General features: G+C 36.7%; 1 protein-coding gene across 7 annotated transcripts in view; it reads left to right on the forward strand.

Moving 5' to 3' along the window:
• The first annotated feature begins 248 nt into the window (after positions 1-248).
• DYNC1I2 (dynein cytoplasmic 1 intermediate chain 2) overlaps positions 249-25,267 on the forward strand; it is a 28,447-nt gene continuing 3,428 nt past the window's right edge. Inside the window, exons 1-15 of one of the 7 annotated variants that reach the window (XM_086750808.1) lie at positions 249-679; positions 2,322-2,439; positions 4,420-4,534; positions 7,575-7,665; positions 11,822-11,881; positions 13,125-13,240; positions 16,418-16,456; positions 20,686-20,775; positions 21,028-21,190; positions 21,283-21,382; positions 21,926-22,051; positions 22,880-23,026; positions 23,356-23,469; positions 23,755-23,888; positions 24,893-25,037. In XM_086750808.1, the coding sequence (XP_086606934.1) occupies positions 2,332-2,439; positions 4,420-4,534; positions 7,575-7,665; positions 11,822-11,881; positions 13,125-13,240; positions 16,418-16,456; positions 20,686-20,775; positions 21,028-21,190; positions 21,283-21,382; positions 21,926-22,051; positions 22,880-23,026; positions 23,356-23,469; positions 23,755-23,888; positions 24,893-25,037 (1,548 nt within the window). In that variant the 5' untranslated portion in view covers positions 249-679; positions 2,322-2,331. Of the gene's footprint in view, positions 680-718; positions 848-2,321; positions 2,440-4,419; positions 4,535-7,574; positions 7,666-11,821; positions 11,882-13,124; positions 13,241-16,417; positions 16,457-20,685; positions 20,776-21,027; positions 21,191-21,282; positions 21,383-21,925; positions 22,052-22,879; positions 23,027-23,355; positions 23,470-23,754; positions 23,889-24,892; positions 25,038-25,267 lie in introns of those variants that run through there. The other 6 variants (XM_086750807.1, XM_086750809.1, XM_086750810.1 and 3 more) reach the window with 6 other exon arrangements.

A 25,267-nucleotide genomic window follows, 5' to 3' on the forward strand; every position in this document is an offset into this window, starting at 1 on the left:
GGGCCCGCTCTCCTCGGGGCCGCCCGCCGCCCTGCGCGCAAGGCGCAGCCAGGCCCTGTGTGAAGCCACACCGCCAGAGCCTCGCGCTCCCGCCGCCGCCACCAGCGAATCACAGCAGAGTGAGCATGCGCGCTCGGTTCCCGGGCCCCGCGGCCGCTGCCGCTGTGTTCCCTCAAAAGACTACAGCTCCCGTCATGCAAAGCACGGCCGCTTCCGCGCCACACTCACGCCGTAGGGCGCCGAGGGTGAGGCGCGCTGCATGTTGAGCGTCGTTGTCCTCAAAGCTGCTTCAGCAGCGCCCCACAGGAGGGGTGTGGTGTTAGGGCTCCGGAAGCACCCCATCCCCGCGTCGCTTCGCGCTTGTTCCCTGTGTGAATTCCTTTCAGATCGCTCTCCCTGACGACGGGAACGAGTGGGGCGTTGGTGTCCGTGCGCACCGCGGCCCTCTATAGGCCTCCGTGTTCTTCCGCAGTTCCTGTAAGTTCCTGCGCGTCCCGCAACGCGTTCGGAGCTGGTTTGATCCTAGGCGCCCGCCGTAGGCTGCTGCCTGTCAGCTGCCGGTGTCTTTGTGAAGCGGCGGAAGCGGAGCGGAGCGCCGCGGCGGAGGGGCGGTTGGAGCAGAAGGAGGCCCCGCTAGCAGGTGCGCGGGGGTCCCGCGGCGGCCGAGCTGGCCCTCCCGGTGGGGACCCTCCTTCTTTCGGCCTCGCCCTGTCGAATGAGAGGCGCGGCACCAGGGTGGGGCCGGAGGCGGCCCGCGCCGGGGCCCGGCCCTCAATAAAGGGGAGAGGGTAGGGGCGAGCTCCGGGCGATTTGGGCAGCGCTGCCTTCTCCCGGGCCTCAGGGCGCGGTAGGACCCTGTCAGGGTGGGAGCGCGCTGCTGTGTGGGCTTTGGGTGGGGACCTCGCTGCTGGCGGGCCCTGGCTGGTGCCGCTGTCATCTTACGGCCGGGCCGGGCCGGGCCGGGCCGGGGGGCCGCTCCTCTCTCGGGAGGGGCTCGGTTTGTGCCGCTTTGTTTTCCTGGCTCGGCAGCAGGGAGACGGGTGGGGCGGGAATCCGTGGTGTGGTGACAGAGCGCCTTCCTAGTGCTCCTTGAAAGCCATACGGGAACGCCATTTAAAAATGTCGACAGTAGATTTCTTTTAATATATTTATTAGCATTTAAATATTTTCAGACAGCATGGAGGAATATATACATTTACCCCAGTATACACACTACTAAGTATATGGGGGTGGATGTATGAGGCTTGCATCATTTTGCATCCTTTTCTGTGCTTAGATGTGCTATGCAAACACTTGCAGGTATTCTTAATTTTGAATCAGTAAAGAGTTGCATTACTAATGCTTAATTTGGTACCTTTGTTATCAAGCTTTATAGATCCCTTGTCTGCTGTAGAACCACTTCTGCACTTTATTACTGACTTGGATTTGCTTAAAACCAGTAAAATTAAGCTTTTATTCATTCAGTCCATTCACAAAGTTTTTCATACCTCTGTTCTAAGTCTTTATTAAGTTCTGAAGTGCTTTTTATTCACCATTTGTTTATTGTTGACCATCTCAACTCAATTCTTGTCTGTATTTAATTGAGTTGTGTAGCAAAACTTTTTGTAGAATTTTTGTCTTTAAAAAAACCATCAATTTCTTAGCAGTATATAAAAAGTTTTGGGGAAAAAAAAATGTTAATTCACATATTTTACAAGTTTCTTTGACCATCACGCTTGAACTTACTTTGCCTTGCAGTTTGTAGTAGTCCTGCTAAATCTTTTAATAAATCTGTAATTGAATCCTACAGCTGTATGTAGAGATATATAGTTTACATAGTGTTAAGTTATAGAATGCCAATATTTAAGCTGTTGAAGTGAAAAGTAAAAGACACATACGTCGGTACTCTCCTTGCTGTTTTCACTCTCATAGTTGGCTCTATAGCTGTACAGAATCCTACGGCAAGATCAGATAGTCCCATCTTCAGTGCCTGACGTTTATTTCAAAGCAGTTTCTTCAAACACTGTCAGAACTACCGTAGGAATGATGCTGTCACCATATCACAGTTCTGTTTGTTTAAGATCAATCCACCTAGTTTTGAGAATGCGTTAAGTGAAAGATGTGGAAATAAGAATGTGATTTTTAAAAAAAAATATTATTTTAAGATTTTCAGAGTTGTGGTTTTGGTAAGCTAGTGTAGTTCCTTTAATCATAGCTTGTTTAAAAGAAATCAACTATCTTAAAAAAAAAAAAACTAACAAACCAAAACAAACAAAAAAAAAAACAAAAAAAAACCAAACCAAAATCAAACAGTCGTGTGTTTTTTTTTTTTTGTTGATCAGTGTTTCAGCCATGTCTGACAAAAGCGAACTGAAGGCGGAGTTGGAGCGCAAGAAGCAACGATTAGCTCAAATCAGAGAGGAGAAGAAAAGAAAGGAGGAAGAAAGAAAGAAAAAAGAAGTAAGAAACAACTTTCTCTTTGAAATTTAAATGTTTGCATGTGTAACTTGCCCAAAATTTAAGGCTAGGTTCACTTAATAATTTGCTACATGTTATTCAGGGAGTGTCTATTCAATGGTTGGTTGCTGATGCAAACGTAGCACTTTCATTTTCTGATAAGAGCAACACCTGCTGTTTTCTTTAGAGTTATCCATATGGTAAGTTTTGTTGTATTTTGGGTTTTTTTTAATCCTACACTTGCATAAAGTTTGAATTTTTAAAACTACTTGTGTGCATGGGACATCATTAATCAAATCACTGTAAAGTAGTGTACAAAAGCCCTGCTTAATGAGTTGTGATGGTGTTACTTAGAGAACTCCTTTCTGCAGTGCAGTTCCGAGGATGTCCACATGAAATGTCTGACTGTCAGCACTGTTATTGTACAAACAATGTGATACATTCTTCTGCTCTTTGACTCATCTTGAGCCTGAGTTTTAAAGATGAACACTCAGGACGTACATGCTACTTGGGTGTTAGCCTTGGTTCGTTAAGTCTTCTGGATTTCTCTCTGCTGAAGTGTGTGTCAGTGATTAATTACTCTGTTTCTCCTGAATGCAGGTTGTACTTCATAAAATAAACTTTTACTGAAATGTTTTGGTGTTTTGGGGTACTCTTGCAAGACTGCTCTGTGTTTTGGTTATGATCTTTTAGGTGTTCTAAATTAGCACGTGACTGAAGACTGGGCAGCTGCCAGCTACATGATTCAGACAAAGCAGAGAGGGAAATGTCTCAAATTATGTTCTGATGATCTCGTAATAATGTATCTGAGATTCCACATGTGATGCAATAGCCTATCAGTTGAGAACTTGCTCTAAAATTCAGACATTACTTTTTTTCAAAGGAATTGTGCAGTAGGTTAGAAGCATAATGTGCAGTCACGTGAGGAGCAATTAGTATTTAATCATGGCATAGAGACAGAATAGCTTGGTCTAGATTTTGCTGCTTCTATTAAAGACTTGCATTTCTATCATCAATTTATATTTACAAAAATATTCACTTGTCAATGACTGAGTTGTGAACACCTTACGCTGTGAATTGTATTTCTGTAGTTGAATGAGCAGTTAAATGAGCGTGGAAAGATATGGAGTGTTCAGCGTCTTTTGCAGTAGGGCTTGCGTTATTTCTAAATTATGAGGATGGGAGTGTACTTTTTATTCCTTTTTTTTTTTTTTTTTTGCATGAAATCTAGCAGGTAATAACACAACTTAAAGAAAACTACTTAAATACCCTGTGAACTTGAAGTTACTGCAAAGTTTAAGATTTTCTTTTTTTTTTTTTTTCCTGTGAAATCTGAGGTTCAAAAGAAAAGTTTCTCACTTAACAGCTTGTTGATGTTTTTGTTTTAAAAAACAGCTTAAAATGCACACATGGACAAACATAACTTTTACATCTTATAGGTATTTTCTTAATTGCCACATGCAATTGGCTGTATGTGCTCCATCTAGCCAAGTGTCCTAATACTTTCTTGACCAAAGAGGGCTATCTCTTGCTGTCACTCTAACCCTATAGTCTTTTCTTTGACACAGTTATTGTCATTTCAAAATCAGAACAATGTAACTGGATCTTTAAAATACTTTTGTATGCAGGTAATACATTTTTTTTTTCATTCTTTGCATTTTACAGTGCTTAGCATTACTGTAAAAAAGGTATTCTTGATCTGATGAAGCGTTGATCGTTTTCACAAGTGAGGAGACACTTTTTGCATGTTACAAATGTCTTTTAAAGACAGTACCAAAGCTACAAAATGTTCTTATTCCCATCTATTTTTCACTTTATCTACAGGAAGAACCATCGGACCATCAGTCCAATATCTAATCTGCATGATGATAGGTTTCAGTAGCATAAAAAAACCTATAAGATCTCAAAAAACAAATGCAACAGTTTTTAATACTGGTTAAATGCTGTAACTTGATTATTGAATTATTACTGAATTATTTTTAGACTGATCAGAAGAAAGAAGTTCTTCCTGTACAAGAAGAATCTGATCTTGAAAAGAAGAGAAGAGAAGCTGAAGCATTACTTCAGAGCATGGGGCTGACGCCTGAGTCTCCTGTCGGTAGGAATGTTAATATTAGTTTGAGATAAATGTTTGGGATGTTGGGAGGGATGTTGGGGGGGCGGTGTTGGGTTTTTTTGAGGTGGTGGTTTGGGTTTTTTTTGGTTAATTGTGGTGAATTTTTTTGTTCACTTTTGTTAGGATTGTGCTATGTATATAGCACAAAAATTCTGTGGCCACTGTTTTTTACAGTATACATGTCTGGTTTTTGTACTATTTTATCCTGCATGATCTCTTCAGCACACATTACTAGTACTATTTTGTAAAATATGTTTCACACTTAGTGGGTTATTTTGAGTCTTTTACTTAAAAATACATTAATATCATGTATCTGTTGTTCTTTTTTAATTTTCTCTGTGCATTATTATTATTTTTTCTTTCCTTTTTCATAATGCCAAATTTTAATTCTGATATTTTTATGCAGAGTTGGCTTGTTCCCTTTCTGCATCTTTTACACCCTAATTTTCTTTATCTCAAATATCTGACTGACTTTGATGGAGTAGTAGCAAGGCTAAGTATAAATTTTAACTATCAAGGATTCATATTCTGTCTTGGATGGGTTAGCATATTGTTGCTTTTTGCCTTTACATAGCCACAACTCTCTGGAAGATGAAAGCAAAGAGGGTGATAATTCAACTCCACTTTTTGTCTCTGACTCTGAAATCTAAAGGGTTTAAAACTTATTTTTCAGTTTGGCTCAATGGTGAGGGTCTACTTTGACTGAGTTTGCAAATAAATAATAAAAATTTGTTATACTATATCTGTGACTGTATCTTCATAATTGCTTTTGCATAGTCCTCAAGTATTCAAAAGTGAACGTGAAATAAACATCATTATAGCTCCTCCTGTTACGCAGCAGTAATTTTTAGTAGTTTGGACTATTCTTGCGGTTTAGGGATTACATCTGTGTTATGTTAGCACTAGTGTACAGTGTTTTAAGTAATCTGTTTTTGCCTACTGGAGATTTTGTTTGGCAGACTATGGTCTGAGGTCAGTCCTCAGAGCAATTCATTACGTAGACTTAGAGCAGCTGTTTGTGAAAAGCTCTTCAAGGTGCTGGCATGTAAGGCTGGGGTGCGCCCCTGTGAGTGTTGTGTATGATTCCCTGCGGCATCTACTTAACCACACTCTTCAACATACACAGATTCGCAGGGAATTCATTCTGTTCCCTTTCAAGATACCCAGATCTGATCTAGATCCTAAATCATGCTAAAGTGTCTTTCTAGGTACCTCTCAATAGCATACCTGAGGCACAGGCTTGGCCTGCTGACTGGTTACTGGCACAGTATGATAGTACAGCGATTGTACGCCTCAGCTGAAGCTAACTCACGGCTGGCCAGCTTGGTGTGCAGGTAGCTTCAGCTTGCATTGTCGGTGTAGGTCGATAGCTTGTGGTTAGATTCCTTCATAGAAAATTGTATTTAAAATTCCTATGGCAATTCGTGTCCTGTTAACTGCCGGAGAGAGGTAGCTCTCATCCAGGAGAAGGGATTTTAAAAATCTAAGTATACTTTTTGTATTTACTGTACTTGTTATGTAAGGAGCCATAAGTTAGTGAATCAAAATAACCTTTTAAATAAGGTATTATAGCTTCATCCCCTGTTAGGGTAGGTGGAATTTTACTTGGTCTTTTCGTAAGACTGTTATCTTTAAATAGGTGTCACCTCACTAATGGAAGACTTCCTTGAAAACAGTGTGCCCCACGAGAGGGCACTGTAGCACCACAAATAAGCTACTGGAGTCTTTTGGCTGTGCTTACTGCTAGATAGAGCTGACTGACTTGTAAACGGTAACAAGATACGTTTCTAATGTCACCTCTTCAGTTGAGAAAGAGTGACATTAAAATGTCATCATTTCCGAGAACACACAAAAGTAATTTATTCACAGTGATTTTCTAAATCTAGGGTAGAATTTCTGTCAGTCAGTCATGTGTCTGGTTTGGGATGGGATGGAAGCATTCTTCAGAATTCACAATATACTTGTGATTTCAGGGAATTCTCTCGAAATGTTGCAGATCTACATTTACAATTCTCCTTTGCCTGACCCCTGACAGAGTGGATATCAACGTGTATACATAACTTGTGTTTACTTGGTTAAAGGTTCTTTTTAAGGGTTGCTAAGAAGTGAATGTATTCTATGAATGTTTTGGGTATTGTTGAAAAATGAGGTATATAAGGACCTTCAACACATACCCTGATTGTTAAGCATAAACCTAAGATTCATTAAATAATGAGTTTCACTATTTCTAAAAAGAAAATTTGAAATACTGCAATGGCTTTGTGTTTGTATCAGATCGCATGATATCATTCACTATTGTGTATCAGTTCCAAAAAACATGTTGCTTTTTAAATGGTAATTGTAATCTTTATCTACAAGCTGAAAATGAACTAAATCTTAAGAAAAAGTTTCACTATAACACTACTAGACTGTTTGTCAAGTAAAAAGAAAGAAATCACAAAAATTCCCCAAACCCCAACACTAGAAACTTTGTTGTAATACACAGGATTTTTGTTGATTTGATTCAAACTAGAACAAAAATAACAGTATACTGTATGACAAAACCACTTTGGGCCATACTTTGGTAATTATACATTTTGAAACAAAATTACCAGTTAAAATACATTCAATGTCTAATTTTTAAGAAAAACTGATGTCAAAGCTGTATTAACAACTATCTTCCTTTATGTTTAAGCAACATGATTTAGTGGAAATTACTCTTTGAAAATTGATGCCATCATTTGTCAGAAGCTCAGTTTAAAAATATATTTTCAATTCATTTTCTCTTAAGTGTCTTTCCCTCCATGTCTTTTTGTATGCTCCAGATGCATAAATGCCAAACTACTGCATGAAAGTCCAGCATGAATGTTAACATTGTCTTTTCCCCTCTCTTTCTACTGTTCATTTTCATCCATGTATTTTTTTGTTTGCCATCACTTTTTTTTTTTTTTTAATACTTCATGTTAAATTAATTTGAAAACATCCTAAGCTGTGCAACCTCTGCGAGTAGTAACAGCGGATACCTGTCTGTTTCACTATTTAGTCCCTCCTCCTACCTCTCCGTCTTCCAAATCTGTGAGTACGCCAAGTGAGGCTGGGAGCCAGGACTCTGGTGATGGCGCTGTTGGATCTAGGTATGTCACTTTCCTTGTCATATTCCTTTGCTTAGTACTCACATTCTGAATAATTAAGCTTTAGAAGAAATCAAGGTTAATCACTTGATTATAATATAATAATATGAGGTTATATTGTTATTGAATCTGTGAAGAGTCACTGTTTTACAGAAGTACTTTAAAATTTGAAATGCAGCTATACTTCCTAATTTGAAAATGCCAACATTAATGTAGAGTTGTTTAAACTTGCAAGTTTAAAGTAAAATGAGTCTGAATGTTTTGTGGTAATGTTCTTGTAAGCATGAATCTCTCAGGACAATAGAAAACTGGGAAAGTCCAACTTCTGGGCTCCTCCCAGCTTTTTCTAAAGGAGGATGAGTATGGATGACAGTCTATTTCCTTTTTTCTTCTTTTCTAGTTGGTCTAATAAAAGATACTGTCTGCAAACTTTGCCTTGCTTATGATTCCCCCCCCCTTACTCAGGACAGTATTTCTCATTATTTCACTTTGCAGCTATCTCTGTAATACAACTATACCACTCACAATCTCTTTCATTTGGCCAAAATATAGCACCATGTTAGTACAGCCACAGATTTTTTTCAGTTCCAGTACTTGCCACGTCTATTTGACCTTTTTGTGTGTGTGTGTGCATGACAGTTGAGAAATGCACAGTCAGATAAATATTTCTGTTAAACTAGGAATTCAAAGTGGCAATATATGAATGATAAGGTGGGAAACACTACTTCCAAAGGGTATTTCTACTGTTTCACATGCGCAGTCTGCAAACAAGAGCAGTATTTGCCTAATTAATTTTAGTAACTTATATTTTTCTCAGCAAACTAAAACCTACTGAGTATGGATTGTGGATAAAGTTTAGTTAAAGCACAGTTTCTAAAGCAGTTATCAGTTACTTTTGTGTTCATATTAGTAGCTGTTTTGGAGAAAGAGAATATTTACACTGCTTTGCAAGATCTTTTAAAAAGACTGCAGTAACATGTTGTATGCATGTGCACTATGCACGCATAACTATATGCAACAAAGGTTACAAGGTGCCTGTTTCTAAGTAGCAACCATTAAGTTAAAACAGAATATATCAAGCAGCAGATATGAACCCAAACTCACTTTTTTTTTTAACAGTGCTCACGTGTGATCTTGTGCATAGCTTATTTATTATGCAATTGAAGTTCATCTGTCATGTTAATAGAGAATAAATATAATTGTTCCTTAACTGAGTAACAAGCACCCTTTAAATTATTTGAAATATATGATTATTTCTTACTAAATTGTCATTTGATATTTAATTTCCCTATCTAGAAGAAAAAAAAAAGTCAATGATGACTTTAAAGAAAGCTTTCTTTCCATTCATACATAATTTAAATTCAATATGAAAGAATATGTATAGGCCACATATCTGTAATTGAACACTATGTTGTGTGCTGAATTTATCTCCACCTCGTAGGTGCACTGTGCTCTCTGATTGTACAGAGTAACATAGTGTTGTATGCATACATTTTCTTACGAAGCCTTGAGAAAACAAATATCCTAAGCCTTTATAGCTTCATGTATTTGCAAACTTTAAAACTAATTCTGTCTCTTGACAATTTCCCAGATATGGAAGCATAAAAATATTCTGGTCTTGAAGGTGTGGAGGTATGAATGGATAGCTGAAGTGAAGGTATATTGAGTCACTGTTAAGAGTCCCCTTGTTTGTTCTCCCACCGCTGGATAACATTCTTCCCCTCCCGCAGTAAACAGATGTCTACATCCCAGTGTCAGTACAAGCTTGTACAGCATTCCTGATGTACACATACACTTGAAGATGAAAGTTAGTGGGAAAAGCTGGAGTGTATGATACCCTTTAGCGTTACACCTGGCATTTCACAGATGACTTTAATATCAATGAGATGTGTTAGAAAGCCCAGCTTAATAATCTTAAAACAAACCCTTTCATATTAGTGTATTATTTCAGTTCTTTCTTTTTTTTTTTTTTTTTTTTTTTTTTTTTTTTTTTTTTTTTTTTCCTGCTCTGTGGCCATTTGTTCTCTGGTCATGCTGCAACTATACTTTACAAAGATGATCTCCTTTATTAGTTTAGTCTTTTCTCCTCTGTGATGCTGAATCTTGCCAGTAACTTTACTTATTTAGTAATTAGTAGAGCAGTGTTCAGACTGTGTTCCTGCTGTTAACTTCCGTCTTCCTTGTTTTCATCAGTAAAGAATTTAGGTTCACTGTTTGATACTGTTCTTTCTCTCTTTTCCTCAGTTAAGAGTATAAATTCAAGACTAGAAATTAATACAGTTGGTTTAGGTTAGGTGGATGCTTCATAGAATTCGTTTAAATGCAGAAAATACTTCTTAGATATATAGCAAGTGTTAGGAATAAGCCTGGATACGGAGAAGCTGGGGCGTATGTGGAAGAACAGGAATTTCTGTCCATTGAAGCACGTAGATAAATTAACTTGAGGCATAACAAACATCTGAAAAGCAAAAGGAACAGTACTTTATATCATTTTGGTACACATATAATGGTGAATTTTATGTCAGAATCTTACCTTTGTTTTAAAAGAATATGTCTGAGAAAGGTTTAACTGTATATCCTGTACTGCTTGTTGACTTGAACTATTTTAGAAGGCAGACTGTCCCTGGTACTGCTGAAACAACTGTTGAAAGTTAAAAGAATGCTTTGAAAGCAACCTCAGTAAGGACTAGATCTTAAGCAGGCACAAAAGTTTGTGCCTTTTAAATTCATAGCCCCCACATGAGCAATATCCAGCTTGAAGTCTCAGGCACCAAATTAAACTCCAGGCTTAAATCTATTTGGTCAAGAAAAATAGCAGAGATCTAAAGAGTAAATATACTCCAAGTAATTAACTTTATGGTAAAATGGTGTGTTTTCTGATGCACAAAAGATATGGAAAGCTTTTAGAGATGTAGGTATTAAGCTATTGCCGTGGATGCAGTAGCAGTTATGTAGAGAGATTTGCAAAATATGAAGACAGTGGATTTGTAATTCTTAAATAAACTATAATTAGTTATCCTTGTAATACATACTTTCTACAAGAAAAAGTTAATGCATGACACACCCATATTTCTGATTTTTTTATGGCATTGCCTGTACATTTTTGAGATCAAATTTACCTTTAGGAATTCTGCACCTGATTTATAAGAACATTACCATGTATAGGGTGGAAATGGAAAATTACCTTTTATTGACTTACCACAGTAAAATATTATGGGTTTGTTTTTTTTTGTTATAAAACATGGTTTAAAAAAATAATACCGTCTAAGAACCTCAGAAGAACCATGCATGTTCATCTGTTAATCTCTCTTACAAGCTTGTTTTAAAATTCTACTTTAGCCTGATAGCAGGCAGTAGACTAAATGAAAATTTGTGGAGAAGGGATGAAGGCTAAAAATGAAGGGAGAGGGAAGATTTATTTCCCCCTTCAAATTTCTTCTGATACAAAAGTGACTTGAAATGGATATATTCTGCTCATTATTCCATGTGATTTTGAAATGTGTTATTAATATAAAGACCACTATTTCTAAGCTATTTAAATATCTTAAATGGAGTTGGCTCTAAATCAGATGACACTTATAAGCCCAAGGCAGTGCTTAACCCGTAATTACTGCAATGTCACATCTTGGAAACTCTAGCAGTTCTCTATCCCAGTGGAAATGCATTTTTGCCTCTCTACCAAAAGGCTTGTGTGTTGACTCATTTCCTGTACCAATATGACAGTTTCCTCCACATATTTACTGCTCTGGGCAAGACTGCCTTACGTTAACAAATCTGCCTTAATATGACATGAACAAATCTGATCAGATTTTAAAAGGAATTTGATGGTTTTAATGGTTCTTTTCAGTGTTTAAAATATTTTTATTTGCCTCCCATAAAAGCTACATTTGTTTGCAGATCTTAAACTTTCAATCTTTAAAATAATTCTTTTCTAATAGCTCTGAATTCTGTGTTTGCTTTTTAACTTTTGTATTTACTGCATGTATTATTGCACTGAATGTTTGCTGAAGTTCCCTTAACTGATGTTACATTGCTTTGTTTCTTGTGAACAATGAAATAACTATAAGCTTAATGTAACTCTAGCATTTCAGTGTATTTGCTTCACTAATCTCTGGCCTTTTTTGCTAATGCTGCATGATTGTTCAACCTGGGGTATCAGGACGCTGCATTGGGATACTGATCCATCAGTTCTTCAGCTCCACTCTGATTCCGATCTGGGGTATTGCATAGATTTCTTTATTCCCTCTTTCATGTACTTATGGATAATAAGTATAAGAGCTTATTTTTTTTCTAAGACTTCAAGATGTTCTTAAGAGACTGTTCTGTAAGTAACAGAAATTCACTGTCCCTAGGCATAGTGCAGTTTGTTTGCAATGGGAAATTTTTATATTATTTACTGTATATAAGATGTTTATTTCTAATAACAATACTTATTAATGTTTTTCTTTGTGTCTTTCTTTGGCAAAATGTAAACTTTAAAAAGTCATTTCTTTAACATAAAAAGCTTAGAAGACAATTGTATTTAAAAAACAGGGTGGCTCCCATCTTTTCTTAAAATATGTTTATAAAAGCTGTAATTCACTATAAGCGCTTACTAAAACCCGCATCATGTTACAGGAATTACGATGCTGCCTACCAAAAACTTTCAAAAGGGGTTACTATTTTTCTTTCGCTTTCATCTTTCGAGAGGGATGGATAATAAGAAACTAAATTTAATATAGGTAAATTGTTGGATCATTGCAGTATTGCTACAATACATACTGAAATTAGCTTTTATAGGAAGTTACAATGACTGAATTAATGTTGTGTAGTTTTTTGAAGTACATTAAGGACTGTAGTTCGATACTAGCTATATCTGCATTTATGGGATCTTCCATAAGCTAAAGTCAGACAGCTCAGAGGCTGTCAGTGTTTTATTCTGGAGTAATATGTTACGGATAAATCACTTGTCAGTGTGTGAGTTTCAGATTAGACTTGCAGTTCTGCATTCAAAATAGTATCTTAGAGGTAGACAAAAAAGGGCAGCAAAGTTAAAAGGACTAGGAAATACTGCTTCCTTCAGAATAACTAAGCTGTTTTTAAGCTTTAAAATACTATAACCATTGCTACACAAACATGACCCATGTGAGTAGATCTGTTCCACTGAAAAAATAAGGATATGTCATATACATAACACTGCCCTAATCAACCACAAAGAGCAAAACTTTAGAACTATATCCTATAAACCATATATATATATTTGCACATCTTTCTTTTTGTCACAGATGTATAAATAGCTGCTAATTTTAAATAATAATGATAATTAAATATTAGTCATAATCGCGTGACTTCTTCAGTTATGTTTCCACTGAATTTAAGTTTGACTAAGCAGTGCTGTGACATGATGACTTGGGTATTGTTCTAGGCAAAATGTGAAATAATTCTAAAGTTAACTTTCTGATTTCTCTATTCATTTTATTTAGACGTGGACCTGTTAAACTTGGAATGGCCAAAATTACGCAAGTTGACTTTCCTCCTCGAGAAATTGTCACATATACAAAGGAGACGCAAACACCTGTTATGACTCAGCCAAAGGAAGGTGAATGGTTAACTTGTTACTACCTAAGTTATTTTTCTTTTATTGTAATAATGATGACTGGCTGAATTAGAACCAGCACTTGTGATCTTGAAACTTAATAAGGTAGAATGAAGATTCCTCTGTGAGACAGTTGATATAAATTCCATTATTAAATTCACATAGGTCTTACTTAAGAGTGTTACTATCATTCTGCATCTTGTTTAACATTACTTTTATTACTTATATATGGTATTTTCTCACTCCTTCTCACACCCAGTTGCTTAATTAGCTGACAAGTGATAAGGAAAAGTGTGATATACATCGCATTTAGGCAAGATTTTTTTTTTTAGTGCAATTTATGCAGTATTTGAGAATCCACACACAATTTACTTGAAGCCTGTGTACCCTTACAACAAACTTAGCAATTAAACCTCCCAACTTTTTAAGAATTTGAATTTTTATACTTGGAGCTTATACATTGAGTTTTAAAAGAAGGAACTAATTTCTTTATGAACCCATGCAGTTTCTATTCTCAGCAATTGAACGCAAGCTTTCTTGCAGTCATGACTTGTTTGCTTTTCCGAAAAGACATTTTTCCAAAGAAAACATAGTTGGCTAATAAACTTGCTTTTCAAATGTTGAAACACTTGAATTTAGCTGCAAATGAAAATACTAATCTTGACCTAGTTTGTATGTAGTTCCACAACAAAATCTTTTGTTTAATATGACTGACTTTGTATATGTCTTTGCTAGCAGTTTCAGGACCTAATTCTACATCTGTAAATTTGCATTTTCTTGTTCTTTGGTATGTGAACTTTTGAGTGTTTATACAAGGAGGTAAAAGCACTTTTTAAAACCTGAAGAGAATACTCAACTGAAATCTTATGCTGGTGTTTCCAGAAACTCTATTTACTTCAAAATGTGATACAGATGATACAGAATGTAAAGTGTAGTACAAGTGATGGAGAATGACATAGGCTGGAGCAACAACAACCAATGTGCCGTTCTTGTCTGGAGCATGTCTTGAAGTTGCTTTGGCAAGTTCAACTAGATGCAAATAACACTATGAATGAATTTAAGTGGGGAGGAAAGGGGAGGGCGGAGAAAGGAAGAAGTAGCAACAATACTTTGTGTTGAGAAGTTTCTTCCTTTCTTATATCTGAGTATCCAGTATAAAGGATTGATGTCTTTTCAGAACACAAACCAGGTCTTCTGAACTTCATTATTCAGTGAGCCAGAATAACAGAGGATGTGCTTTTTCTCTTAACTGTGTTTCTTTTCCATTCTTAATTTTATTTATCTCTGCAGAGATAGGCATTTTGTGTTTTCCTGCTTTCATTTCTCCCATGCCCTTACCTTTTCCTTTCTCTAATCTTTCAGGTTTTTTTCCTCCTGTCTGTCAGGTTCATGGAATCTGAAGACTTAGTTCATCATTTGTGTGCTTGATGAGTTTTACTTCTGCTGCCTATTGTCAGTGGAAATTGCCTAGGATCATAGAATCTTAGTTTCACACTCAGTGGACAGGCTGTAGCGGAGGCTTATTGTAGTGGAGCTGGATGGGTCATCTGTATTTCTACATTTACCGGAAAGCTCTCTCAAAAATACTTTTTTTGTTGAGGGCCAGCATCATTATTTATGTGTACTTCACAAAAGTCATTTACAGATGCTTTTTCGTAATTTCAATATTGAAGCTCTTTTTAATATCTAAAGACTGCCTAAATACATTCAGAAAATAAGTGCTAATGGCACTATAGACTCTTTTATAGCTAAGACAAAAAGTATCACTGCTGGAATTATGATTTCTCCATATTTCTTCACCCCTACTCCTTTGAAGTGTTGTATCCAAAATAGTAGATACCCTTGTCTTTTTCCTATACAATACCCAGCTCAATTTTGAAATGTGAAAAATTCTTTAGGAGGTGGAGGCATTTAGTGTGCTAACAATTCTCATAATTTCCATTATTTTATTGCAGTACTAATGTGTTGATTTTATTATGACCTCAAAGTATTTCAGAAGCTGCTTGTCTTAGGAAGATTGATTCTTTTGATAGTATTGAAAAAACCCAATAAAATAGGAATTACTCCTAGAAATCAGTTTCACTCTGTGATTAGAGATTGAGTCATCTTTAGAGCGCTAAGAGTTTTGCCACAGGAGGTCATACGCTGTGTTCTGAATAGTATAGAATCTTAAATTTCCCTATTAATTGAAGTTAATAAACGTTTCATGGTTCATATAGGAAGGTGCCCACATCCAAAGTAGACTTTGAAGGTAAATCTGCAATACTTTATTTTGTGGGCTTTTCATATGATGGGTGCAATCTGCAGCTGCTCTTTCCTCAAGGTCTCATGTATACAAGCAAGTGACTAAGAATCTAGAAGAAGAGAAACACAGTAAGAAATGGTGTCGGGGTCATGGTTTCAGTGCTCTCAAACTTCTTGCTTTGATGAAAGTACTGACGCGTGTTTGTCTTCAGTACTTAATTTTTTTCCCTCCAGCATTTTCACTAGCCTAAGTCTTCTAACTCTACTGTTTCTGTAGCAGTTGTATTTATTATATAAAAGAAATTAAATGAAATCATGAACTGGTTCACTGTTCTGTGGAATATAGCACAGAAAATACGCCTTTTTTTCTTGGCACATCCTGTTCCTGTTTTTTGAATTTTTGTCATTCTGTGATACAGTAATGAGGGCTATCTTTTTTGTTTAGGGACCAAATAAATTTATTTTGGCTTGTTGAAAGTGTGCCATACTCAGTGCTGTTCTCCTTTGTTTTATAACTAATAAGCTTAGGTGTCTATTTCTCTAATAACTTGTGTCACCATCATAACATGAAGGTCCTGTGTTTAGGCTGCTTCATTCCGCAGCATCTTTGTTCTGCCATCCCCTTTTCTGCTATCTAAATCCACTTCTCACTTCCCGTGATGCTCTGTATAACACTGCTACCTGCTTCCCTCATTTTCCAATTTTGCTGGACTTGTTTTTTTACTTAGTATGGTCAACTGGTTATTAGGGCTGTTATTTAGCCTCTATTTGGCATGCTGTATCAGGGAGCAGATTTTCAGATACGCTCTCTGAAAATACATTTGGAATTGTGTTCCCTTCATATGCTTGTTTCTTTCTAGCAGGCAGCAGAAGCAGTATCAGCAACAGTGATGCTGTTCAGCTGTGAACTCTGATATATGTCCTAATGTTCTGCAGGCTCCATGTTGGCCACCACGCAGAGTACTGTAATCGTTGGTGCTAATTTTTTTTTTTTCCTTATTTGTACTTCTTGCTGCACTCCTCTCTACTGTACTGTTTGATTTCGTCCTTAAGTGATTTGTTAACACGTTGTTCAAATTCGCATGGAAAGTTAGTCACCAGTACGCCCAGTGTGTTATGAGTCCTTGAAGTAGGTAATCCAAAGAAAGACAGGCATATAGGGAAATCTGATTCTACTCAGCTGTCTCACTTAAGTCTTTTCCTGGGTTAACAGGATACCTGTTATTTAGTGCTCCTGTACAATATTGTGCATGTGCAATCACAACTACCTGCTGACCGTATTATCACATTAGCTCCACTGTTGGAGGAATTATTGTCTGGTAAAGTCTCCCAGACATAGAATGAAAAATACTAAGCATTTTTGTCCTTTTAATTCTGAGTTAAGCAGAGTAATAACAATTTGGTGTATAGGATTGGCTTCTTGGATGCTCTTACAGTGAATATAGCACTCTTACATTTTAATATTTTAAAAAGAAATAATGGACCCTTATATATTCATGTATTGTCCTGTACGTACCTTAAATGTACAGTGAAATATAGATGGGAAAACTTGATATGAAGACATTCGTCTTAACAAAAGCCACCCATTTCACAGATGATTTAACTTTGATTAACCTACTCTGCAGCAACAGATTACTCAGACAACTGGAACTTCACTCTATAGTGTTATTGCTAGGTGCAGCCTAATTTACAGCACTGCTTTTCTTTCTGTCTTGCCAGAATACATCACAATTTTGGTATTAACTCAAAGTGAAAATTCAGTGGTTCATTAAACCTGTTTTTAGCATTCATTGACAAGAAACTTGTCACTATTAAAGTAGCTATTTTTATGCAATCTTTATTGCTCAGTTTGTAACCTTAGATCCCCTGTTCCTCTGTCAGAAATAACATGGAGCATATTATAATGAATATTCATCAATATGTTGATGTGACATAGGGTCCCTATGACTTTAAGTCTTAGCAGACTTTTTTTTTAAATGTGAAATTGTATTTGGTATACTGACAATTGGAGTGCCGTAAAATGCTAGTAGGTGCAGTCACTAATACATAAGGAGGATGAAGTTAGACAATGCCTTTAAGGTTTCCAAATTTATGTCGCTGACTTGAAATAAATGCAGTACACCAGTGTATCATGGGTTCTTGAGTTGCTAGATTTGTAACTTTTTCAGAAATAGTATGTCCAGTCTTTCAGTGTTTGCTGGGAATATATTATTGTTACGCCAGTTCCTTGCAAATACCAGCACCTGGCTGGCCTGTTATGAAATAAATGTAAGATAAAGGAGAGACAGAGAAGTAATTACAACAAAAATTTCTTACCTCTTTAGTTGTCCAACAGCTTCATGTTGCCTTATTTGATTGTAAACTTCTGTGAGAAAGCATCCTAGTTTCGGATAATGACATCAAGAATTGTATATGTGGCAGGTTTTGTTTTGAGTTGAGTTTTGTGGGGTTTGTTGTTGTTTTGTGGTTTTTGTTTTGTTTTCCCCCCCAGACCCCTTAATGAGAAAGTTTGCATATGACTTTCCTTTCTTCAGAGAGAAGGTTTTAGATTTATGTAGTTACAGATAAATCACAGTGAGATGACATGTTCAATTTCAAGTCTGATACTTTGAGAATACTAAAATAAGTGCTGTATCCTGCATTTAAATGCAGTAATATCAGCTGGCTGTATGCAGTGAAAGTACTATGAAGGAATTTAGATCTCTGTATAATATATGCCATTTATGTTTCAAACATTAAAAGGCAGGAGCAATCAACTATATGATCTTTTGAATAAAATATGTAGATTAGAAGGTCACTTAGCACTAAGGGGTTGACCATCTGCATTTGACAAGAATTTGACTCCTGTCACTGAAAATGGTACTTAGAATCAGTGTAGTATGACTAATGGGGGGTTGGGCTGAAATTTCTAATTTGGGACTTTCAAAGCTAGAATAATGTACCCAGGGTGACCGAAAACCAAATTTATGAATTTGAAGGCATCATTTAAATCTGAAAGATTGATTGGCAAGGCAAACAAGAGGGAGGCTGTAGTGTGAACATGTGGTCCTGTATTTGTTGTTCTCAGAATCATGTGTGTTTAACTCATATTACATTTTTTTAATTAATTAATGTTCACACCTATAGTGATTTGACATTAAGAATTCTGTTCTTTAGAATTGCTGCAAGCTGTACAGTTTTCATATTACTAGTCTGCTGTACATGCGAATCCATCTAAAAAGGAGCAGTGTCTTTCTGTTTCTCTGCGTGATTATTTTGCCCAAAAAAGCTTTCATTTTTTTTAAGTAGCACAAAAGCTGTAATTGGCATGCTTTGTAAGGAAGTGTCAATGTGCAAGAGAGTGTAGATCACTAAGAATTCTTCTACGCGTTCTTTCCCCTTTGCACCACCGCCTCCTCAGCAGGGTCACTGAGATCACTAGCTTTTCTTGAAATGGCCATTTTCACTGGCAGGTGCATTATACCCTGTATTTTCAGATTGTTTTTCCATTCTGAATGTTTGGCAGGTTGATTGCTCTGGCTGCATTGACGGAGAAAGGGCTGACAAATGCGGTTGGGCTGGCTGAAAAGACAGTGATTACTGTTTTCCTTTGTGGCTGATTGAGGCCCTTGAAAGGAAAGATTTTAACCTTCACCATTTGGTTCAAAAGTATGAGCATATATTGAAATCATTCATGCCATTTATCCTAGTTCTGTAAACTTGTCAGAACGTAAAAATCGCTCAATTTCAAGTAATGCAGGATTGGCATACGTCATTATCATTTTGATTAAGTTGGAGTTTGTATCATTGTGTGCATTATACAGTGTCATTTAAAGCTTTCTTTCCTGCAGGTACAGTTATATTTTTATTGCCTATACTATGGAGTTAGAAAGATTTTCAGACCTCTTTAAACCTATCACTATGTGTGTGGTTTGGCAGCTGGTATGGCCTACAAGCTGTATTTTGTTTGCAGGGGAAAGGCTTGTCTGTGGACCTCCTGGAGTGCTGGTAATTGCACAGGCTTGCCATTGGGGAAAGACATGATTGGAAGCAGTCAGGCAGAAAAATGTTGTGCCATCCCATTGCCACCTCATAGCAGAGAGACAATCCTAGCAGTACCATCTGGTTGTTGCTATCTAGTCAGCTGGCCTGGCTGCTGGGACCATGGCTTGGCAGCTGGTTCCCATCCCTTGACCACCCCTTCCCCCTCCTCTTTTTTTTTTTTGTATGTGTGCATGCATGTGGAATTTTTTTTTTTTTTTTTTCACTTGTTGTTAGATAACTTTGAACATGGGTCAGGGAGATGGCTGGAACAAACAAGCGTAGTCCCTGTTGAATACTGTCTCATTGCCTGTGATGAGGCATGCAGCAGGTTCCTGCTGTCATTCCCTTATAGACAGATGACATAGCTGTTTAAGCAATAAAAATAGGTTTTTTTCAGAAGCCTGTCCTAGAAAGTGGATGAAGAAAAGCCAGGAAATGCATATTCCATAACATTAAGTAGCTTAAAGTTATTTTCTGGTTTACAGTATTCAAAGAATAAAATGTAGAAATGCAGAAAGTGCTGTAAACCTTGTCAGTACTCCTGAACACCAACATTTTGTGTTATTCATTGCAATTAGGGAAAACACATTTTGCTGTAAAGTTCTCATTGCCAAACATGATACAGATAACGAGACTTGCATTTAATGAGACAGAAAAAATGTAATCTCCCTGCTATTATCTTTAGCAAAATTTGCCTCTCAGAATAGCAACCTGAAAGCTAATGTAAGCCATCTTCATGCCATGTGAAGACCCATTAGACTGTGATGGTTTCAGATCACAAGTAAGCAGCTGCTCTGTAGACTATTTTAGACGTTTGATTTTTCTTTATTCTGCAGCATTAATGTGTCAGTATGTTACACAGAACATGCATCCACCACATGGTTTTGTGTGGAATCATAAATGCTTGTAAAAGAGATTTCCACTTTGGCTTCTCTACAATTTCTTATGTGTCTTATTTCAGTGTATACAACTACATAATTTAGTGCAACTAAAATCCAGGTGTAAACAGTGTTCCAGTGATCTTTTGGTTTGAGATAATGTTATCCTGGGGACTACACTTTACAAATTTAACCATTTTAAGCTAAATTATACCATTTTACACCAGCTTATTTGAGATTCATATGGAGTGTTACTGTTCCTCTTAAAAACATTGACAATCTCACCATAATGTTTCTCCTTAGATGAGGAAGATGAAGATGATGTGGTTGCACCAAAACCATTAGTTGAACCTGAGGAAGAAAAAACATTTAAAAAAGAGGAGGAGGAGGAAGGTACAGTTCACCTCAAGACATTCTGAATGTTCTCTAAAGAAAGGCATCAATACGTCTTTAACTTATTTTCTTTCCATTAAGTGGAAACTTTAACAATCAGCTACCAAAATGTACAGTGTAAAAATGTATTTAAAATCTATGGATGTTAGGAAACAAATTTTCCAACATAATGATAAATACTCTGTTTTTCTTTCTTGGAAAGAATTGGTGAAAGTATGCAGTCCAAAAAATATATGTATAATTCTTTTCCAGCTGCTCCTCATGAACTTACAGAAGAGGAAAAACAACAGATTTTGCATTCTGAAGAATTTTTAAGTTTCTTTGACCACTCCACAAGGATTGTTGAAAGAGCCCTTTCTGAGCAAATCAACATTTTCTTTGACTACAGTGGAAGAGACTTAGAAGACAAAGAAGGGTAAAGTGAATGTTGAATACTTTTCTGTGAATGTACAGTATTTGTAACTGAAAACATGACCTAAGATTAATATCTGCTAATTCTCTTTATAGAGAAATTCAAGCAGGAGCAAAACTGTCCTTAAATAGGCAGTTTTTTGATGAACGTTGGTCAAAGCATCGTGTTGTCAGTTGCTTGGACTGGTCATCTCAGGTAAAAAATAATGCTTACGTTAAGCAGTTATCTTTGTGGACTCTTCAAGTTCTATGCACTTGACCCTTCTGTAAGTACAGTTGATACGAGCTGTATTTCTAAATGTGTTCGTTACGTGGTTCATAGTTTGTAAAAAGTAAACAGAGCTGTTAATCTTTTGCAAAAAGGAGCAAACAGATTTTATTATGAAGAAAGTCTTTGGCATATTTGTTTCTGGTTTATATAGGCTACTTTGTAGAGGTAAATGTTAGCTTCGCTAAGAAAACTCACTTAAAAGCAGTGTTTTATACATTTGAAAGCAAGTTATGAAAGATGAAAGAACAAGACTAATATGTGTGTTAATGCTGTTTTATGAACTAAATTTGAAACAGTTGCAGTTTTAACTGACAGTTTCTCATTTAGATGTACTGTAAAGTGGCATTTGGGTTTTGGTGTTTTTTTTTTTTTAACTCTATTTTGACAAAAGAAACCAAAGACTCTAGGATTGTCTGAACCATTAGCTAGTCATGTTGCTTACTTTGAGTCTTTTTCCCATATTTACAGTATCCAGAACTACTTGTAGCCTCTTACAACAACAATGAGGATGCACCTCATGAGCCTGATGGGGTGGCCCTTGTATGGAATATGAAGTACAAGAAAACTACCCCAGAGTATGTCTTTCACTGCCAGGTATGATTCTATCTTAGGAGGCTAAAGATTTTATGTTGATCAACTTGGACAATACCTTCCTTATGCTTGTCAACATAATTATTTCATTGGGCTGGCATTCATTTTAACCACATGTATTTGCAAACAGTTGTTGATAGCTAGAGATTTCAGTTTATAAACTTTATTCTGTTACAGAATTTCTGACATCATTCAGAATTTAGTCTTTTCTTATTTTAATTTACTTAAAAAAAACCCTTCCTGTGTAATGGTTGAACCACAAAAAAAAGGTTTGTATGACTGAGTGGGACTGTATACTACTAGAGCTTAGTTTACTGAATAAAGTGAAGGTGGCCTGAGGAGATGGAGCGAGGATGAAAACTAGAAACATGTGTCAAGAAAAAGGCAGACGGAGGTTTTCTAGTAGTTTTCTGAAAGATAGAAACATGCAAATCTCCTCCATTACGCCAAGCCTGGGATAGCCACATTATTTTCAAAATGCCATAATTCAGAAAAATTACATAGTTGAATCAAAATTTAATCTTGTATGGTCAGATTACTATCAAATCCTAGATTGCAAAAGCAACTTTATTGTATCAAAATGGGTTTGTACGTTCTCTAAGGAAATGACCATAGAGTGTGGAAAAATATTATTAAAATCTTGTGGTTTACTGGGCCTTCCATTGTTAACAAACTATGCTAGGAGGAATACATATATATATATATATATATATATATATATGAAAGAAAAAAGGAGGAAAACTTCTGATATTTGGTTCAATTTTCTAAAGACATAGCATCATTGAATGTTAGTTTTGTGTGTATTTTGTTGTTTGGTTTTTTTCCTTTCAGTCAGCAGTGATGTCAGCTACATTTGCAAAATTTCATCCCAATCTGGTGGTTGGTGGCACATACTCAGGCCAAATAGTGCTATGGGATAATCGCAGCAATAAGAGAACCCCAGTGCAGAGAACTCCACTTTCAGCTGCTGCTCACACGGTAGGGGGTAAAATATCTTTAAGGACTGTTCCCTGTTGAGACGTATTTAACCTCTGGGAAACTCTGTCCAGTGTACTTGATTGATAATGCTTAAATGTTTAAGTCCGTATTTTGCAATGCTATCACTGAAGAAGCAGGCTGTTCATAAAAATCCAAGTGTCAGAAATACAAGTGTCGGTTTTATAGAGGAGTATTCTTTGTACCGTACTGTGATCAATCTTTTATGCTTTGTTAAATGGTAAAGTTGTATATTTTACTGCATATCAATTATACCAGAATTGGTTGTTGCTTGGAAATTCCTTTTTCTGATAGTATTTTACATTTCTTAGCACCCAGTGTACTGTGTAAACGTTGTTGGGACCCAGAATGCTCATAATTTGATTAGTATCTCAACTGATGGGAAAATATGCTCTTGGAGTCTGGACATGCTTTCCCAACCACAGGTAAGATAACTCTGGATATGTATAGTGTCTGTTTCAGATGAATATTTTGTGCAAACTTAATGAATCTAAAAAGCATTAATAAACATTTTCCCAACACACAGAATTATACTTAAGGTAGCTTGATAAGTATTTGACAAAATATTTTCCCACCTATGGAAACAAATATTGTCTGTTGATCCTTCTATGTATTTTGTTGCACTTGTGTTAGTGGTGAACACAATTCTAACTTTGTAGATGTTAATATTTCAATTTTTTTTAAGTAAGTTGCTGATATTTTCACTACAGGATAGCATGGAGCTGGTTCACAAACAGTCCAAGGCTGTTGCGGTTACTTGCATGTCATTCCCTATTGGAGATGTCAACAACTTTGTTGTTGGCAGTGAAGAAGGCTCAGTGTACACTGCATGCCGTCATGGCAGGTGAATACAAACTTTAATTATTCAAAGGAAACAAAATAGTGAAAGGATGAGTCTCTGTATGCTTTACACTCCTAAAATTATTTATACTATATGTTTACTCCTTTGTCTTGAAGGAGTTCAAAACAGCTGTATATGAATCTCAATGCACACTTCTTCCTGATTAAGAGCTCCCTTAAGAACCAAAATTGGAATATTGAATTGGTACTGTGCTGCCTTCAGTGACTAGGAGCTGTTTGTGTTGATGAGGGCAGTGTAGGTCACTGCACTTTTATTCATCTGAACTGTAGCAGAACATTGCAAACTTCATATCGGTTCTGTAGATAATTGTACAGTTACATCACGCACAAATCTTAAACTGGCTAGCTTTTCTCCTGCTGTTCAATCTATTTTGAAATTGTCTGACTGTATCTTATCAATTGCTTTCTTAAATATAATTGAGTGTCCAGGTTTCATCTCAAATACACATCACCCTTGCTGCACAGCTTTTTGGTTCCAAAATACCCCAAATTGTATCACTTCTGTGTAACGTCCTTCCCATCTGTTCTCCCAGTCTTTTTCATCGCTTCTGATAAGAGACTATTAACAATATATTGTTACTATTTTATGTCTGAACCCTGTGTCCATAAGGTACATGCAACTTAAGTCAGTGGGAGTTTTATGCTCATTCCTGAGGACTGGATTTTGTTCTTTGTATGAATGGAAGTTTTAGCTATTGCTTGGAGAACAATGTAGTTAAATGTGTGGACTGGTACCTGCTTCAGCAGAGACTTTTCTCCCTGTGGTATATTTTGGCACTTAGGGTTAGCAGCAATAGATGTTGAAGTTAAGATCCATATTCAAGCCTGGTCTCCTGTGATCCTGTTGTGATGAAGCCTTTAGCAGTGGGGTAACATCCATATAAAGCTGCACAATCTTCTTGTGGCTGTATTTAAATTGCATTTCAGTGCTCTTATCAGCTGTATGGTTTCCAGATAAATTAACCTTGGTTATATATTCTAAAACAGCAAAGCTGGAATCAGTGAGATGTTTGAAGGACACCAGGGACCAATCACAGGTATCAACTGTCATGCAGCAGTTGGACCTGTAGACTTCTCCCATCTTTTCGTCACCTCTTCTTTTGACTGGACAGTAAAGCTTTGGACAACTAAGGTAACTTAGATAGATAGTTCAGTGGTTTTCTTCTTAGTCCTTGACACAAGGTGGTGCTATAATGTAAGCTACTTAAGGAACTTAAGTCTGACATCAACTTGTGTGAAGCTCTTTAGGTTCCTAGCAGCTGTCCTGCAAAGGAGACAGCTGATGAACAAAACTACAGTTATAACAACATAAAGCTTTGCTTTCAGACTGTACATCACTTGTATACTTCTGATCAATTCTGT

The sequence above is a fragment of the Chlamydotis macqueenii genome, chromosome 6 (assembly GCF_036417535.1).
Source record: "Chlamydotis macqueenii isolate bChlMac1 chromosome 6, bChlMac1.mat, whole genome shotgun sequence".
Classification (NCBI taxonomy): Eukaryota; Metazoa; Chordata; class Aves; order Otidiformes; family Otididae; genus Chlamydotis; species Chlamydotis macqueenii.